The 19,145-nt window shown below is 44.0% G+C and overlaps 1 protein-coding gene across 1 annotated transcript in view; it reads right to left on the bottom strand.

Moving 5' to 3' along the window:
* Nucleotides 1-6,705: 6,705 nt before the first annotated feature.
* Nucleotides 6,706-19,145, bottom strand: part of GABRR2 (gamma-aminobutyric acid type A receptor subunit rho2) — a 34,574-nt gene continuing 22,134 nt past the window's right edge. The window contains exons 7-9 of the mRNA XM_037131237.2: nucleotides 14,454-14,606; nucleotides 13,275-13,471; nucleotides 6,706-9,911 (exon numbers count right to left, since the gene is read on the bottom strand). Of these exons, the coding sequence (XP_036987132.2) occupies nucleotides 9,600-9,911; nucleotides 13,275-13,471; nucleotides 14,454-14,606 (662 nt within the window). The 3' untranslated portion in view covers nucleotides 6,706-9,599. The remainder of the gene's footprint in view (nucleotides 9,912-13,274; nucleotides 13,472-14,453; nucleotides 14,607-19,145) is intronic.

The raw sequence follows: 19,145 nt of genomic DNA, 5'->3' as shown, positions 1-19,145 counted from the left end.
TCTCCTGATAGGAAGGGGGTTAATAGGTATACACATTTGTTAAAACTCTTTGAACTGTGCACTTAAGATCTATATGTAAATTATACCTTGATAACAACTGTAAGCTGTAGGTAGCTATACATTTATCTAACGATATTTTCTTAAAAGGTAGCTTTTCCAGAAATACAGATATGACTAGACATATTAATTATTTTAATCCCCATATTTATTATTGGTTAACATGTTATTGATTAACATGCTCTAAACAGAGAAGAATAATATTGTAGAAAACAAAGCTTGCCTTTGTTCTTGACACTACCACCTTCAGGTGAGCAGTAACTTGAATATCAGGCCCTCAAATGGTCCAGATTAGGAACCCATTATAGTAACACATTATTAGTCACAACATTATTTTTAAATGTAGTCTTGTTTCCTTTTATTAAGAAATAATCTCCAGAACAATAAACTCCAGCTATTTATCTCACTCTGGTATTATTCTTCCTTTAACACACATATATCATATTTGCTTATGGACTCAACTTCTTAAAGATATTCAAAACTCTCCTCTGTGGTCACATTTACAATCTTTAAGCCAGCAGGACATCTCAGGACAATGCAGTTACTGTTGACTAAGGGGATGGAGGTGAGTCAGGGCCAACACTTCACCACTCCTGGGAAAAAGACTAAGAATCACCAAACACCTTATCTTGCCCTCTTGAATATAGCAGTCAAGGCCCCTTTGAGTGTGGGGATGGGAGGACAGCCAGCTGGGCCTCTGCAGAGAGCAGCTCAGGGAGTGGTCACACAAAGGGATGAGCTTTCAGTGGGACAGGGGCCTTGGGCTTTCATAGTCTGTCCTGAGAAGAATTTCTTTGGATGATCTGGACCCAGTGGCTTACCCCCAAATTCAACAGAGTTAGGGGAAAGAGAAGAAATCCTTCCCCCTTTCAAAATAAACAATGGCAGGGACCCGGTGCCCCTGTCCTATTGCTGAGCATAAAAACATTCTAAGTCTCTCTGAGGTCAGTGGTAACCAAAGCTCCTGGCATCAGCACAATGACTTAGAAAGATCCATTTATTTCTGACCTGTCTGCTTCACACTTGAGATAGAAGCAAAAAGGTATCTGGGTGAGAGGGAGGGAGGGAGAAGGCAAAAGGTGAACATTTTGTCCTTAGATCTGAGCTGCCTAACTATTCTCAGCTGCTGCTTCATGCACACCGGTGAGTGTGTTCTTGGATACTACAGCAGGAACTGCTCTTTCCCCCATTACATGTTTTTCTGTTTCTTCCAGAATTCCTTATTTTCAGTTAGGTATATGCTTACTCAGAGTAAATACACCTCCCAGCATTCTTTGCAGCTAGAGGTGGCCATGGGTACCAAGTTTCAGCCAATGGGAAGTGCATGGCAGCCTCCTGGACCTTTCTTTGGAAGATAGTGTGCATTCTTCCTTTTCCCTTCTTCATCCCTTTAAGCATCCTGCTTCTTCAATGGTAGAAATGATGGCCAGGGCTCTTGCCACTGTCTTGGGCCATGAGGTCCAGGGCCATACTCTAAAGCAACCAGTAGTAAGCTGGAAAGAGCCTGAGTTTTCAGTCCTTGGGGACCACATGGAGCAGAACTGCTAGTCCATTCCGGATTGCCACTTTCAAACTTCTTTCTTTGAAGCTTGGGCTCTCTTACTTGTAGCTGAGTCTCATTGAAACTGATGTAGGTGACATTCAGCAAGTGACATTGAGCAAATGCATAAATCTGATGGTATTCAGTGACATCGTGGGGGGTGGGGGGACTAAACTTTTTCTACTCTCAAGGTTTTTCTGGCTGGTCTTAATAATCAAATAGATGTGAGACAGATCAGCAAGAGGAAAATGCCCACATTTAACACACACATATGTATGGCATTTCTGCATAAATGAGCCAGGGATCCTACATGCCTGGAAGGTTCAGAGACAGAACGGGAACATGAGTATAGAACATTCCATGCTGGTGATGAGGTAAGATGCCTTGCAGTCTTCAAAGGGTTGTTGCAGGATGATAAGAAGAGCAGATATTTAGTAAATAGAAGTTTGCCCTGCCATATAAATGGGTCAAAAAGAGATTATTGCTAACAATCTCTGATTATAGGCAAGGCCCCCAATTCAGGTTCTAGGCAGTCAAGGGAATGGCAGAAGCTCCTCTTGAGGATAAAGCTAAAATTTCCTTTAGCTCAAAGTAACCTGAATACCACAAAAAGTACATTTTTGGAGTGACTTTCTTTGAGCCACCCACCCTCCAACATCAAGCAAATTTTTTCAAAGGAGTTTTATTGAGGCCAGAAATACATTCCAGGAAATTTGATAAAAAGCACAATTCAGTGAAGAACCCTGAAAGGTGGGCCACCTTACCTATCGGTCCAACTTCAGAGAGAACACTTGAAGGACCAAAGCCTCAGTATTCAGAGGTGTCCCAGTGGGTCAGGGGGCCGAGGGGATGGACTCTCCAGCCAAATCATGAAGTCTCAACCCAAGTCACATGCTGTCATCCATTTTATGTAATTTGTTGCATATTAAGTAATTTGAATTCTGAAACTGACAGAAGAGGGTATCTAAGTAAGTATTTTCTCTTTAAAACTTAGGCAAGTTGATTCAACCTCTCTGGGATTTTCTCAACTGCAAAATGAAGAACAAGTCCTACCTTAGAAAGGTGTCCCCAACAGTGCCATCTGGTCCAGGATGAAGTTTTTATCTGTCCTTTGAAGAAAATGTCAGGATAAAGTGCAAAATGGGTTCTCTTATGAAAGATTTTATATATTCTGAGATGATCTCTTCCTACATTTTCAGTGTTAAAATTTTTGTTGTTTTAGAAATGATTGTGATAAAGATGAAAGTGGTATTTTGGGTTGTGGAGTGGTTTTACATGTTTTCATTTGGTAAAGTTAAAATCTAGCAACCCTCCTTCCCCCTCTTCTTCCCTCTCCTTTCCTTTCTCCTCCACCTTCCTCCTCATCCCCTCTCCTTTTTCTCTCCTTCATCTACTTTGCATTTTCTCTGGGCCAGGCACTGGACTGAGTACTTTCGACCCATTAACTTGCTCCCCACATTCACCCCAAAAGACCAGAACTGCCATCTTTTTTCCTTCCTTCCTTCCTCCCTCCCTCCCTCCCTCCCTCCCTCCCTCCTTCCTTCCTTCCTTCCTTCCTTCCTTTCTTCCTTCCTTCTTCCTTTCTATCCAGCAACTACAGCTCTGAGAGATTAAGTAAATTACTCAAGGTCACAGCTGACATGCACTCTCCTAATCCCCAGGCTCTTGCCTTCACACAGAACATAAGTAAGATAGCAATAGCAAACAGGAAATGATATGACATAAGTAAAGCAGCTAGCATAGAATCTAACTCATAGAGGTACTGATAAAGAGTAGTGTTCATTCTTTCTTTCTGTAAATATTTACTGAGCTTCTATCCCATGCCAAGCACTGTTATGTGCCCTGAGATAGAGAACTAAAAACATGGACAAAATTCCTGACCTAAAGAGCTTACATTCTGGAGCTTATTCCATCTGTGGTTGCATCCTCTGCTGCAGCTTTTACCCTCATGCACTCTGTCTGCTCTCAGGGGAAATGGTCTGTGGCCATTCCTGCAGCCCTTCAACTTCCCACTCTTCTTCACATCTAGCATAGAAACTCTCAAGTCTAAGTGTTTGGGGGCAGAAGGGTCTTCATTTCTGTATGGAGGCTCCCATGTCAGGTGAAACTCACATTAGAAAGTTTGTATGCTTTCCTCCTGTTAATCTGTCCTTTTTGGTTTAATTTTCACATGAGGCCAGGGACCCTAAAAGGATGGAGGAAAACTGCGTCCTCTCCTACAACGGCACAGAGGTGGTGGACACCCACAGGCTTTGTCCTGCCCACCTGAAGAGCTGCCTGCCCCCCGGGCCAGTCTCCAGGATCGCATCCTAGTTCCAGCCCAGGTTTCTACCTGGGCGTGGGAATAACTCTGCTAACATGTTTCAGCGCAACCCAGACAGGTTGGGTTTTCTTCCTATTCTTTTTCAACCCTTTCTCTGTCCACCCAAGTAAGGGAATAATCAATCACCTTTTCCTTGAAACTACTATGAGAAAGGAATTGTTTTATGTGAAGTCCACCTAGGTAGGTGTGTGGAATGAACACCGTTATGGAAGGCAGCACAATTCAGTGGGCATGTAGTAGGGAAAAGCCTTCCTGCCTCAGCGGGTTTATATGGGAACTGGATTAGGAACCAGACATCCGACTCTCACCACAGTACAGGCACGGAGAACACACTCATTCCCTGACCCCTTACACAGTGCAGTTGCTTTGACATCGGTTCTCCTGTCCTCTGTGTTGGTTGAGACAGGGGTTGCACGGTCTCCGGACCCCATGTGTGGGAACAAAGGATGCCACAAGTCCTCAAAACTTCTGTTTCTCAAAATCTTGTCCACAGTGCCAGTGACCAGGTTATAATCACTGTTCTCAGACTGCTCCCTTAAATTCCAATATAATAGTTCATGGAACCAACAGTGGAGACCATGGCCCTCATTCAAGCCAAGTATGCCACAGTGTTATTTTTAAATCCACCAAGAAAACAAGAGCCTTTCCATGATAAATAGCTGTCCTCTGGACAGCTTTCCTCTACCTCGCTAAACCATTTGTGGTTGAGAGCAGGGTTCCTCTTCTTTACCAAGGAGAGCCGCCTACTTGTACATTTAACCCTCCCTGGCCTCTGGTCTCCATCATGCCACATCTGTTCACAGTCTTTAAAACCCTTCTCAATTTCTAGACATTTTTTCCTTTATTGATTCCAGAGAGAACGGAAGGGAGGGAGAAAGAGAGGGAGAGAAACTTCAATCTGTTGCCTCTTGCACATGCCTGGACTAGCAACCAAACCTGCAATTCAGGCATGTCCCCTGACTGTGGATCGAACTCTCAACATTTTGGTTTGCAGAACAACACCCAACCAATTGAGCCACACCAGCCAGGGTTTGCCCAAGGATATGTTTTACAGATTTGAGAGAGAGAGGGAGAAACGTCACCTGGTTGCCTCCTGTAAGCACCCTGACCAGGGATGGAACCCTCAACCTAGGCATCGGATCCTCAGCCTTTTGGTTTATGGGGTGATGCTCCAACCACTTGAGCCGGTGCGGTCCTTCCCTGTTTGTATGGTCACCGTTTGCCCAGACCTACCCCCTCCGTACAACAGTCTCCTTTCTCCCAGTTTCCATTACACAACGGTCTCCTGGTTCTCCTACTTCTCTGATCAGCCCTTCTCTTCCCACACTTTAGACACATCATCTATAACTTTAGACCATCATTTATAACATTTTATTGAAATCTCCTCTTGCTTGCCAGACCCGAGCTCCTCACCCTGTGCAGGGAGTGGCTGTTGTCCCTGGTTTCTCAGTCCATTACGTCAGCGCACAGGCTGTGGCTCTCACACGTAACTGAACCTACAACCCCAACTTTCTCCATTACTGTTATCAAGATTTTCTTGCCTCATTCGTTACCTCAAACTAAGCTGCTTTCCATTTTTCTAATTCACAGTCTCCCTTCTCAGATGGTTACAAAAAGATCAAACCAAATCAAGGTGTTTTTGAAGGGACCACACTTTCTAAGCATACACACGGTACAGAGCTTTGGTTATCTTTGACATGCACGGCCCAAACCAGACCAGTCAGATCTCTTCCCCAGGTTTATTCTCAGTGGGATGAACCTAGAAGAACCCTTCACGCCGAGGCCATGAAACCAGAAGGGTGAGAACCCGAGATTTTTGTACATTTAATAGGGTATCTTTTCACCATCCCCCAAACACACCTGAGCTTTCCTTCTGCTGTGTTATCATCCCTTCCCTTCCTGTTTTTTTTTGTTTATTTAATTGTTTCCATCACCATTTATCCCCCTTTGCTCTTCCACCTCCATCTACCCCTTCCCCTCCCCCACAATCGCCACACCCCCTCCTTTTCCACTAGTTAAAATTACATCTATCCATTGCTCAAGACTTGACACAGTCGGCATTTACTCCTCCAGTTCTGTGAGCGCTCCCTCCTTCGAACCACGCCCACTACAGTATAAGCTTGTGAATGACTGGCAGGTGTTTTCCATTAACTTCTTTATCTGCCACAACCCCATACCCCCCACTCAGGCACAAAGCTTTGAAGACAGGTATGTCATAAATGTTGACTCCTTGGTGTCAAAGAAGTATGCTTGATCACCAGCTTTTGTATGGTATGTATTGCTTTTATTCTAACATGCATAGTTTTCACAATTTAATACTGAAGAAATCGGGGTTCATCTTATAACCGTTGGCATGCTATAATTTAATTAGAAATGTTTCTTTCTTAAAGAAAAAGTGGGTGATATATAAAGTATGAGTGCATCTTACATCTGATGGTGTCTTAGATTCAGTGAAATAAAGTATCATTCAAGCATCCGTGAGAATAATTATATTTATTCCTCTGTCTTCCTGCCTCAGGATGAAGAATTTTCATGTTCTCAACATCTCCTTAGTTCCTGTTTTCTACTCCTACTGCTGTCCCCTCTTTCCCTAATTTTCCACTGTTCTCACACAGTCAGACCAGTGCTCTGCAGTAAGGCAATGAACGAGAAATACAATGGTGTCATTCCATCATGGTCCCACAGGATAAAATGCCGCTTGTGGTCCTATATATCTGCTATAGAATAAACTCTAATTAAACACACAAGCTGGTTAAAAATACATCTTTATTTTTTTAAGTGTGAACAGACTACCTTGTTATATGAGCCTCGATTTATGAAGCCAATGTAGTCAGAGCGGTGTTAAAATTAAATAAGATAACAAAGTAATATGATATATTTAATTACAATATAATTATCATTATTTGAGCAGTATTGTGACTTAGTATTGAGTCTCTAGAGAGCAAGGGTTTCTCAGCAAATCCAGATGCCTGTCCCACTGAATTATCCTTGTTTACACAGTTGCACTCTTCGTTTGTCCACGAGGCTGGGAAATCCAGTGGCCTTGGGCCAGACAATTCCGTGAAGGGGAAGCTGTCCTCACTAGCTCTGGCATGGGCCACCTGCCTTGACCCCTGGTGTTTTAGAAAGAGGGGGGTTCTCATCTCTCACTTCCTTTTCCCATAGCCTGGGATCCAGCCAAAGCAAGTGACTCGCTCCACCAATCCTGTACTCTGCAATCCAAACTTGCCTGTCTCTTCCAGGCCTTCTCTCAGGCTGACTGCTCCATCTAAAGAAGCATGAGTAGTACTTTCTATGATTGAGGGAATGTTCTATCAATCTGTACAATCAGCCACTAGCCATTTGTGGCTATGGAGCAGAGCACATGAAATGTGACTAGTGCAACTAAGAGACTAAACTTTTTATTTTATTTAACTTTCATTTAAATTTAAATAGATACATGGCTAGCAGCTACTATATTGGGTAGCATAGGTCTAGTGTGTCCTTTTCTACATGTACATGTAGCATGTACGTTTCTTCTTCCCCACGTCCTTAAACTCCTAGAGAATTATTAAACCTGAGAGTGGTCTTGGGGACTTCCTGAACTAGTAGTTGCCCAAGGTAATCTAATTCACATTGTTTCCCGGAGTGTATCACTGAGAGTTCAGCTCCTTGAATTACACACCTCTGGACCAATGAGCTGGAGGCCATGACTCCGATGAGGGCTGGTGACTAGAGATGATGTGCTGGGTCTTCAACACAGGCAGTGGAGTAGTGAAGCGAGTGTCTGGGACCAGGGTCACGTGAGGAGTGGATATGGGAACAGAGGAGTGGGAGAGGCCCTGTCCCCGGGGAAGGAGCAGAGAAGCTGGGATGCAGAGAGCAACTGTGCTGTCAGTCATGCTGAGGGCATGAGAGGATCAGGTAGCTACTGGCCCCTGACTTGAAACTTCTGGAGGCTCTGGTATCCCTGTGTGCTCCAGTCCTCAGAAACTGAGAATCCTGCCCCTGGGAGGCATGGGCTGTGGAGCAGATTCCACAGGCCAGCGTGCACCTGATTTAAGGCAGGCTTATGCTCTCTTTGGCTATACTATTTGTCTGCTCTTTTTTGTAAAATCTATTTTAGAGAGAGAGAAAGGGGAAAGAGAGAAAAACAGTGGTTTGTTGTCCTACTTATTCATATAAGCATTAGTTGATTCTTGCACGCGTCCTGACTGGAGATTAAACCTGCAGCCTTAGCGCATTGGAACAACACTCCAACCAACTGAGCTACCCGGCCAGGGCCACCATGTGTCTGCTTTTGACCAGAGCACCAGACACCCAGACTCTGAGCAGCAAGGTGGTAGGCCAGTGGGGAAAAGAGCAGAACTTCCTTCAGGAAGCAAGAAATCTTACTGATTTAGAAGACTGTTTGTCCTAGAACAGTCTTCTAATTCCAAGTGCTGGGATTTAAAGAAAATGTCCCATTCTCAAAACCATGTCTTCTACTAATTAAAGTTTCTACTACATTGACTAGCAAACACCTAAAACAGAATTAAGGGGAATAGTCACAAACAATATTGATTCTATACTGTAGAGTCAATAAATCAGATTGCTTTCCTAATCTGAGTTTAGCTGCATTAGAGGAAAGAGTCACTAGCTTGTGGAAGTAAGGGAGAAATTAACTCTCGGGTATGGGGCACTCTGGTTGGCACAGCTGGGGGATGTCGGGGTGGGGGCGGGGCCTGGGCACGGGGATTATTGAGGACACCTGCTGGGGAAGAAGCATAGAGAGGGAGGTAAGATGACATCTGAAACAAATTTCCGCAGCAGACCCATGCCTCCTTCCACCCCCGACCAAGTTCTGTTGTCACTAATTCTCTCATCCCTGTCCCTCCCCGGCGCTAGGCTTCTCCTACATGGAGATTCCAAGAGAGGGCAATGAGCTGGCTTCTTGAGGGCCTCATAGGAGACAGGAAATGCTTTTGTAGACAGACCTAGCAGGAAAAGCACCAGCAAACAGGATGGGCATGTAGGGTACCTGGGGGTCGAGGGCAGGAGGAGAGCAGAAGCGCTTTCTGCTAGATGCAGAATGAGCACAGACAGGCTTAGAGGAGTTCTCCGTGAAAAGAGAACATCTGCCTGATCATTTCCACAGCACCTGGCGCTCCATAGTTAATAAGTGGGGGAGTGGCTGGGTAAATGTCCCCTAATATTGCAAGATCATGCCAATTGCCAGATTCACACAGGTCAAATGATTTCCTGTCCAATTCTAAGCCTTCTTCCTTCTTGGGTAGGCACTTAATCCAGTTGTATGTGTTTACAGATGTCTTGTTCCTATTTTTTATCCTAATTTCCCATCTCCTATCCAGATTACCCCTAAGGTTGCCCTCCATTCCCCCCTTTCCTTCACAACTCAATCCTACGCCTCCTAGGGGTCTCAGAATATCTGGAAGGCGTTTGAATCTTTTCCTATAGGAGGTGGCCCTCATAGGCTGTTCACGCACAAGGAGAGAAGAAAACAATCCCAGAGAAACACGAAGTGGGGCAGAGCACAGCATGAATGAGGGGCAAACCCGCGAGGTCAGGGATGCGGCTCACAGGAGTCCAGGGGCTGCTGCTCTGCCTGCTGAGGGGAGCGTGGTCAGCAGGTCCATGTGCCGGTGGCTGGCCAGGCCCCACAGAAGTGTCGGCCCTTTCATAGGCACAGCCTTGGAGCCCCTAGGAAAGCACTGACCAATAAATTAAGTTGAAAAATATGTAGGAGGCAGGGAATATCACCCTGGAGTATTTGTCAATGGCGTGGGTGTTCTGGAAGAGGCGGAGACCCATCTGGCCCTTCACAAGGTCCTTCTTCCTGGAGGAATTAGATTCATTGCTCAGGGCCAGGTGGACCACTATTTTGTCCTGCTTTTCTTCTTCTGTCAGAACGTGGCTTCTCGGGTACCCAGCCAAGCTGTTGGCCTCAGACTCACTGTAGCTTCCGTCCAGCATCATGGTTCTCGAGTGAAGCATTCCACACGTACAGGGGAACTGCGGGCGGCAAGCACAAGGGAAGGTGTCAGGCATGGTCAGGCCTGGTGAGAGGGCACAGAAGGTGGCCCAGGCCTAGAACAAAGCCCCATGGCTACTGAGAACCACAGAAAGGCAAAGCTAGAAGGATCCCCAGAGATCATTTAGCCCAGATAGTCACTACCCTGGCTGCATATTAGAGTCACCTGAGAAACTCTTAAAGTGGCCACACCCACGATCCGCTGTAGACTAACTTAAAGCCCGCCCACTGATTTTACTATGTAGCCAGGGTCTAGATGCCCACATCTTAGTCCAAATGACCACAATTGCAGAGGCCAAAACTAAGACACAGAGGCTATTCAATTCTCCTAAGATCACACAGCTACTCTGAGTCAGGACTTTAAATCTATACATTCTTATTCCAGTAGTGAAACTCTACCTCTTTGTGCTGGGAGAGTGTTCTTCCTCTAAGGAGTTACGTGTAAGGATAAAGGGTCATGACGCCTGCAGTATGTTTTTAAATGGTTCCACCACACCAGCGGGGCTATGTTTACAGAGAGCGATCACAAAGAGATGGCAAAATGTCAGCGACGTTGGATACCAGTGCAGGCATATGGTGTATATTATCCTATTTTGTTAAACTGTTTCTGCAAGTATGAAATGTTTATGAATTATAAGTTGGAGGGAAGGAAATGGTTTCACTTAACTTCTCCCGCAATCTGAGTGGGTAAAGAAGGGCTTCCAGCTGGCACTGCACTGGCGGTGCTGGCCAAAGGCATGCGGCCCGCCTGGCACAGCCGGCCTGGGGTGTGTCCTCCCAACCTGCTGACGTGCATATGTCTCTGACCTGGCTCTCAACCCTCAGAGGCCTTTGTTCTTCCATTTGGGAAAGTGAGATAATGATGTTTCACAACCTGTCCCCTATTGTTATGAATATTGAAATACTCCAAAGGATATCACAAAAGAATGCAAAAATGGATGATTTTATAGAAAATTAGAATTACCTGAAGTATTCTTACACTTGAAGAAATCTTATACTTGAAGAAATCCTTTGTGGTTTGGGGCCTAATTTTTTAATCAGTCATGATAGTTTCATTACTGTTTCCTATGTCTCGTCCCGTCAGCCACAGTAACTAGGTAGCACATTAATATATTCCTAGAATAGACTTATGGGATGAAAGGTCAATAAGAGGTCTTCTATTCAATTATTTGCATCTAGAGATAATCACACCCAAACTTTGGTTAAATTGTGACATGTCACTGGAGCCTGTTGTCGTTGTTGTTAAAGGCACAGGCCTTCACTTCTTTCTTTTTCTCTAAATGGAAATTCATTCTGCTAAAATGGAAACAGATTTTCTCCAAAGATTTTGAGTTAGAATGAGGAAACATCAAAGATTACGTTTCTAAGAGAACCTAAGCAGCTCCTGACATGCTGAACAGGGCTGGATAAGCAGGCCGAGCCTTCGAGCTCAGGCACCGGAGGCAGACACCCCACCCCACCTGCTGCACTCAGCCCCAAGCAGCGTGGGTCCCCCATCTGAAGCAAGGTGAGCCTGGCAGGCTCCAGTCAGCTTTGCCCTTTGCAGAGTAGAGAGTGGGCTTCAGGGAATATCAGAATCACCTGGGAGCTTATTACGAATGCAGATTTCAGGATGCCATCTCCAGAGACTCTGACTCAGGGGGTCTGGGATCCAGCCCCAGAATCGTCATTTTAGCAGACTTGGGAGGTGACTTCAGGCCAGGTGCTCCTTGGCTCCTATTTTGGGAACCTGCACTCCCCCAGGGGCCATTTCCACAGCTGTAGTTTCTCTGCGGGTCAGCAGGAGAGAGAATTTGCGCCTTCCCACCACTGTCTGTCGCCAGCAACCCTCACCTCCTGGGTGTCTGTTCTCACAGACAGGCAGCTGGGCTTGGGGCCCGATTGTCTTTCCATGTGTGGATTTCCCATTTCTCTTTAGTCAGTGTCATATCATCTCTGGCAAAGACTGGGCCCCAACTCATGGCAACAGGTTAATGAACTGCCCAAGTACAAGTTACATTTGCAGTTAACGATTCATTAACTGCATATTTGTCAGATGAAGTCTTTGTTATTTTTTTGAACAGCTCTGTACAGGGAAGTCTAACAGATTATAAGTCAAAAGTGTTTACATATAATTCAAAGTCAGTTGCTAATAATCAATGTACAGATTATTACTAATCTGAACAAATATTCAAACGCTGAAGTAAAAAAGGCTTGAGTAGAATTTTGAATATAAATTTTTAAACAATCTAGCACACTTGGAGATAATGTGAAAAATTTTAACAGGTGTAACGTGAGCATTGGAAGACTTTTTGAAAAGCCAACACATCCTCTTTGCCTAAAATTTAAAACTCCCCATGCTGAGGAGCTACCAGCCACCTGGGTGGGCACAAATGTGGGACTTGCATGGCCCCTGATCGCTACACCTCTTAGGTGAATACCCATTTCATTAGTCCAACGACTAGCAGTGATTTGGTAACAAATTGGCTTTTATTTTTTACTCTCATTAATCACAATCTGGATATGAATGAAACACTGACCCTCCCTGTGTCAAGACCCATACACACTGCCTACAACTCCCCATTTGCATTCTATCTCATAATACAGTGTAGCTTAATACATTATGGTATGGTACAGTATAATAGTACAGTATTTCCCATAACCCTGAAGACTAAGGTCATGTGTGGCTGAGTTTTTACTGAGCCAAATCACTGATAAATAAAGGAGCTTTTTATTCTAGAACTCTTGCCTTATCTGGCCATAGGATATGAAAGTATTTTCTCTAGACATGTTCAATAATAATAGTAATACTTATGTGTCTCTAGAGCCCTACAGTATCAAAACAACTTTGACATACCATATTTCTCAGACTATAAGACACACCCAGGTTTTAGAAAATAAAAATAGAAAAAAATTTTTGAAGCAAAAAATATGGTAAAATATTTAATAACATAAATAACATAATATTTCACCAATGTAAACAGAACTTAAAGCAACATTAACAACCATTATTCCTCCCAAATGGGGGGGATGCATCTTATAGTCTGAAAAACATGGTACTTTATTTCATGTGACCCTTAGAATAATCCTGGAAGGAAGGTGGGGTGAAGATTCTCTTATACATTTTTACTCATGAGAAAACTGAGGCCCAGCATAAATGGCAGTTAGGCCTAAGAACCCTTTCTGTCCCTAGTCTTTGTCCAAAGACATTCCGCCTCATGGGATCCTTTATGGAAGGTGTTAGAACCTACTCTAAAATGGATCACTCCCTGTTTGCATAAACCTCTCTACCTTTTCTACAGGCAGCCCCCTTTCACTCCCAGCAGCCTGGACTCAGACAAGGAAATGAAGGAAACTCCTCTCGCCTTCTCCCGCAGCTCCCGCTCCTTCCGCTCCTGCACCGTGGTCAGGTAGTTGACGGCTGCGTACTCCAGCACCGAGAGGAACACGAACACAAAGCTGACCCAGAGGTAGATGTCCACGGCCTTGACGTAGGAGACGCGGGGCATGGAGGCGTTCACGCCCGTGATGATGGTGGACATGGTCAGTACCGTGTTGATACCTGCAACATCCGGCTTTTAGTTCAGCCGCTGAAGGGGGTGCATAACGGCCTCCCCCCCATTTCGGTAAACTCACCACGTTACATCTGCCATCTCTTAATCAAACAAGAAATCCCCGGACATGTTTCCACCTTGTAGAGGTGCAAGGGTCTGCCCCACAAGCAGTCAGGCTCCGCCCCGCCCCCTGGCAGCCCACCACTTGCCCCCTTCCTCTGTAAGCACTTGGGACACCGGGTTTCTGTGGTGGCCGACAAGAGCAGCAACGCTTTAGAAAGGACCTGTTCAAGTGTGGGACTAACTCAGAGACTTAAAGGGCTCCCCTGGAGGTGAGCACGCTCTCCCTCATCTAATCCGCATTTGCAAGTCCACGAAGATTGTGGAAATTCCTGGACGTCTATCATGCTAGTTCCCTTCACACTGCCCTGCTGGTCAAACCCTCCCATTTCTCAGGGCCCAACCTGATTTTGTCCAAACTTACAGTGATTAGTTGTAAACATTCACTCTGGAATTCAGTGTCTGTGGAGGACTAAAACCACAAGTCACCAGGGAGTACAGCCCTTTTCTTCCCAGAAATCAGGTAACCTGGGCCCTACTTCCAAACTCTCAGTCTGTCTAAACAAGGCCAACAAACAGGGTTTTGTATTTACAGAGTAAGTTTTGGGCGTTTGTGAAATTGTCTTATATGTCAAAGTATTGAGCACTAACGCTGACCGGAGTGGAGGTCTAAACCCCAAACAGGCTCTATCCCTGTGAGATGATTCGAGCGGAGCTGATGTCATTTTAGCCCCCAGTGGTCTTCTTAACGTAGCCCAGGGAACTGAGGGTAGTGTGGGAGCAGTGAAGACAAGAAACAGGAATATTTGCTCCTTCTGATTCTGACAGCCCATCACTGAAGAACTCTGAATAACGGTTTTACTTTTTCTTTACACAGAGATCAGTTCAGAAGAACAAACCACCCGACCACACCTTATCAAATGCTTTTACCCAGTGAAACTCGGGCGGGCACGGCTCTGCGGTCAATCCAGAAGGACACCCAGGACAGCATGACCATCAGGGTGGCCGGGAAATAAGTTTGGAGCAAGAAGAAGAAGATGTGGCGACGCAGCGTGAAGTTTATGTGCAGACGGTTGTACCAGCCTGGGGGTCACAAGGAAGAAGCCGTGAGTTTCCACCTGAGAGGCAACAGCAAACCGCTTCCCCACAAGCCCTGCTTTCCCTGATGTTGGTCTCATCTTCAGCAGAAAGTTAAACATGAATGATCAATTAGCCTCGTGTAATATATTTCCTTTCCAAAATCTAAACCCTCTCTCCTATAAATAAATATCTTGCCAGTACTTCATACATTTACTGTTTTATTCAGTATTACCTAACATCTCTTCACAGCATTTTGGGAAAAGGTAGAAATAAATTGAGGTCTAGGCTAAATTGTTTGGGTTTTTTTGCAAGCCACACCCACATTTCCTGAGTGACTGAACCAATTTTTTTTAAGCCAATACCACTGAGGCAGGAGCGAGCAGAACTGGGCCCTTGTCACTGTCCTTATTGTAAGATTGGTCAGCTCAGTCAATCTCCAGATTCATCACAAGAGGAAATAGATCATTCACATGACTCTGAAGTCTGACATCATTTCTACTTCTGAAACTCCATCTGCCTTGTAGAAGTCACTCCACTGGTCTTACACAAGTTACTTACCACTTGCTCATTCCTCAGGAAAAAAATGAGGATATAGATATTATCTATTTCATTCTGGCAACTAAAGAATTACAGATTAATGGTTGTAAAAAAAGGGGGGGGGATAGAAATGTTAAGGTTTCAAATGATCTGCAATATTATTACCCAACCACTGGGACCGAACATGGTGTTAAGGACGGTGTAAATGTGTACAGGGAACTGAAGCTGTGTGCACACCCCTCCCCACTCCCATCTCAGCTCAGTCTTAGCAGAAAATGATAGAACTCAGAGATGGTCCAGCTCTGTGCCTCAGAGCTGGGGGTACACGCAATGAGGCACAACAAGACAATTTCAGGAATACAGAGGCAGGGACTTTTTGTTTGTGTTCATTATGTTTATTCTTAAAGTCATCTTCTATTTATGGCAAATGATACCAGTTTCCCATCAAAGATAGTGATGTAAACTTCCTTGTGAAAATAAACTACAAGAGGGGAGTCGACTTTTTTTAAAAAATGAGTCCATGGCAGCACAGTTGGTATGTGAGACAAACTTCACTATGGTGTTCTATGAATAATTGAAATCCAGGTTGAGCCTGATCCTTTTATACAGGACATGAGGAGACTCCCAGAGACTTTTCTAAGATCTTGCCTGACTCAAGATGAAGTCAGGTCAGAGCTTATGTCTCCAATGCCCAGGCCAGGACTCCTCTCACATGATGTACCTTCACTTGAGCAGTAGCCACTGAGGGCCTACCAGAATAAAAAAAAAGTACTAGGTAATGACAACAAAAAGATATCCCACGTGCTGCCAAAGTTAAGAAACATTGACTAAGAACCGTGGTTCTCAAAGTGGTGTTTCTGGACCAGGTGCAAGAACATCACTGGAAACTAGTTAGAAATGCAAATTCTTGGGACCCACACAGGATCTACCAATGGGAAACTGTGGGGGGTGGGGCCAAGCAATCTGTGCACATCAGCTCTGAAGGACTCGTTAGAACAGATGGCTGGGCTCCACCTCCACAGTTCCCAGGTGATCCTGATACTGCTGGTCTGAGCACCATAGTTTGAGAACCACATTGGCTAAAAGCAGTGGTCTTTGAACTCTGATGTACAGAAGAAGAATCACATGTTAAACATGCAGATTCCTGGGCTCCACCACCTGAGATTCTGACTCAGTAGCTGCAATGGTGCCCAGATATCTGCTTGTTGAATACACTCTCCTGATTGTTGGGATGCAGATAGACCTCAGAAATGCACCAGAGAAATGCTGCTGAGTGACAAACACCATCCGGCTGAATTGGAAAGTTAGTATTGAGTCAGGTAACAGAAGGGTTGGGTCAATAGGAGTAGGCTGGAACAAGCTTGACGTGTGGTAGGGTGTAGACAAGCTTGACATGTGATTAGTGTGTAGGTTTGGAGGTTGTTTGAATGAGGCAGGAGCTTTTAGTACAGTGAATAAACAGAAAGTGCTCTTCAAATATGACAGAAACTACTAATCAGTTATTTATCCCATATAGCCTTTGTCCAATCTCATCAGCTTAAATTGGTACCCATGAAGCAAATCATATTTTTTCCTCGGTTTGCACAGAGCCTTTCTGAAAGGACTGAAAGCTTCTTTTATTCCATGAAGGACTGCTCCGTCATCTTTTCCCTCTGTCTAAGAAAACCAGGGAAAGTTGCCTTGGAAACACGAGGAGTGACCCAGAACTTTTGAAAACGTATACTCCGTGTTCTACACAGAGCTCTCTTGGGTGAGCCCATGGCCCCTGAAAGATGGGATGATAAACCTGCCAGTTAGCACATAGTAAAGAACAGGAGCAATAAGAAGATGCAGTTTAATCTGGTCTCCAGAAAGGCTCAAACAGGGGTCAAAACAAACAAACAAACAAACAAACAAACAAGCTTGATATCCCAACTTAGAAAACATCTAAGAGGAGTACACATAGTGACTAGGGCAGTTTGCCCGGCCACTGACCAGCTCTGTGACTTTAACAAACCTTAATTCCTCCTTGTCTTAGTTTTCTCATTTGTAAACTCGGGTTAATAACATCTACATCGTAGGTTTGTTAGGTAGAAATTAGTTCATTCATATAAAGTACTCAAAACAACGGCACATTATAAAAGTTATGTAAGAAACTCTTTTTTAATTATATTTTATTGATTATGCTATTACAGTTGTCCTGATTTTTCCCCCTTCGTCTTCCTCTACCCAGTGCTCCACACTCCTTCAGATACTCCCCACACCTTGTTCATGTCCATGGGTCATGTGTATAAATTCTTTGGCTACTCCACTTCCTATACTGTACTTTACATCCCCATGGTTATTCTGTAACTACCTATTTGTACTTCTTAATCCCTCACCTCATTACCCACCCACCCTCCCATCTTGTAACCATCAAAACACTCTCTGTTTTAAATGGGATCTCATCAAAATTAAAAGCTTTTGCACAGCTAAAGAGAACAGTATTAAAACGAAAAGAGAACCAACTGTTTGGGAAAACATATTTGCCAATGATACATCAGACAAGGGTTTAATCTCCAAAATATTCTTCCAAAATATACGAACTTACATGACTACACTTTAAGAAGACAAGCAACCCAATTAAAAAGTGGGCAAAAGACTTGAACAGAGATTTCTCCAAGGAGAACATACAGAAGATTCAGAGACACATGAAAAGATGCTCAATATCGCTAGCTATCAGAGAGATGAAAGTTAAAACCACAATGAGATACCACTTTATGCCAGTCAGAATGGCCATCACAAACAAAGCTACAAATAACAAGTGTTGGAGAGGTTGTGGACAAGAGGGGACGCTAATCTATTGTTGGTGGAATTGCAGACTGGTACAAGCACTGTGGAAAACAGAATGGAATTTTCTCAGAAAACTAAAAATGGACCTGCCTTTTGACCCAGCAATTCCACTGCTGGGATTATATCCTAAGAACCCTAAAACCCCAATCCAAAAGAACCTATGCACTCCCATGTTCATAGTAGCACAATTTATAATAGCCAAGAGTTGGAAGCAACCTAGGTGCCCATCAGTAAATGAATGGATCAAAAAATTATGGTACATTTACACAATGGAATTCTATGCAGCAGAGAGAAAGAAGGAGCTCCTACCCTTTGCAACAGCTTGTATGGAACTGGAAGGCATTATACTGAGTGAAATAAGCCAGGTGTTGAAAGACAAATACCATATGATCTTACCTTTAACAGGAAGCTAGCAATAAAATAAACAAGCAAGCAAAATATAACCAAAGACACTGAAATAGAGAACAGGGGGACAGTGACCAGAGGGGAGAGGGGAGGGAATTTCAGGGGGAAAAGGGGAAGGGTTTACAGGAACTAGTATAAAGGACACATGGACAGCAACTAAGGGGGGTGGAAATGGGAGGGAGGTGGGGAGCACGGGGGGCAGTGGGCTGGGACGGGAATAAAAGACAGAAAACTGTACTTGAAAAATAATTAAATAAAATTTTAAAAAACTCTCTGTTTTGATTATTACAAACCCCATGATTCTGCCTCTGTTCTTCCTGTTTGCTTAGTTTGTTTTTTAGATTCAATTCTTGATAGATACATATTTTTGCCATTTTATTGCTCATTGTTTTGATGTTCTTTTTCTTAAATAACTCTCTTTAACATTTCATATAATAATGGTTTAGTGATAATGAATTCCTTTAGTTTTTTCTTGTCTGAAAGCTCTTTCTCTGCCCTTTGATCCTAAATGACAGCTTTGCTGGGTACAGCAATTTTGGCTGCAGGTCCCTACTTTTCATGACTTTGAATATTTCTTGCCAATCATTTCTAGCCTGCAAAGTTCCTTTTGAGAAATCAGCTGACAGTCTTATGGAAACTCCCCTGTAAGTAACTAGCTGCTTTTCTCTTGCTGCTTTTAAGATTCTTTCTTTATCTTTCACCTTTGGCATTTTAATTATGATGAGTCTTGAAGTATTCGTCTTTGCATCCATCTTGTTGGGATTCTCTGTACTTCCTGGACTTCCATGT

Source organism: Artibeus jamaicensis, unplaced genomic scaffold (genome assembly GCF_021234435.1).
Source record: "Artibeus jamaicensis isolate MK-2021 breed Jamaican fruit bat unplaced genomic scaffold, CSHL_Jam_final contig_387, whole genome shotgun sequence".
Classification (NCBI taxonomy): domain Eukaryota; kingdom Metazoa; phylum Chordata; class Mammalia; order Chiroptera; family Phyllostomidae; genus Artibeus; species Artibeus jamaicensis.
The sequence above is the reverse complement of the archived record's forward strand: the minus strand, read 5'-3'. Positions and strand labels throughout refer to the sequence as shown.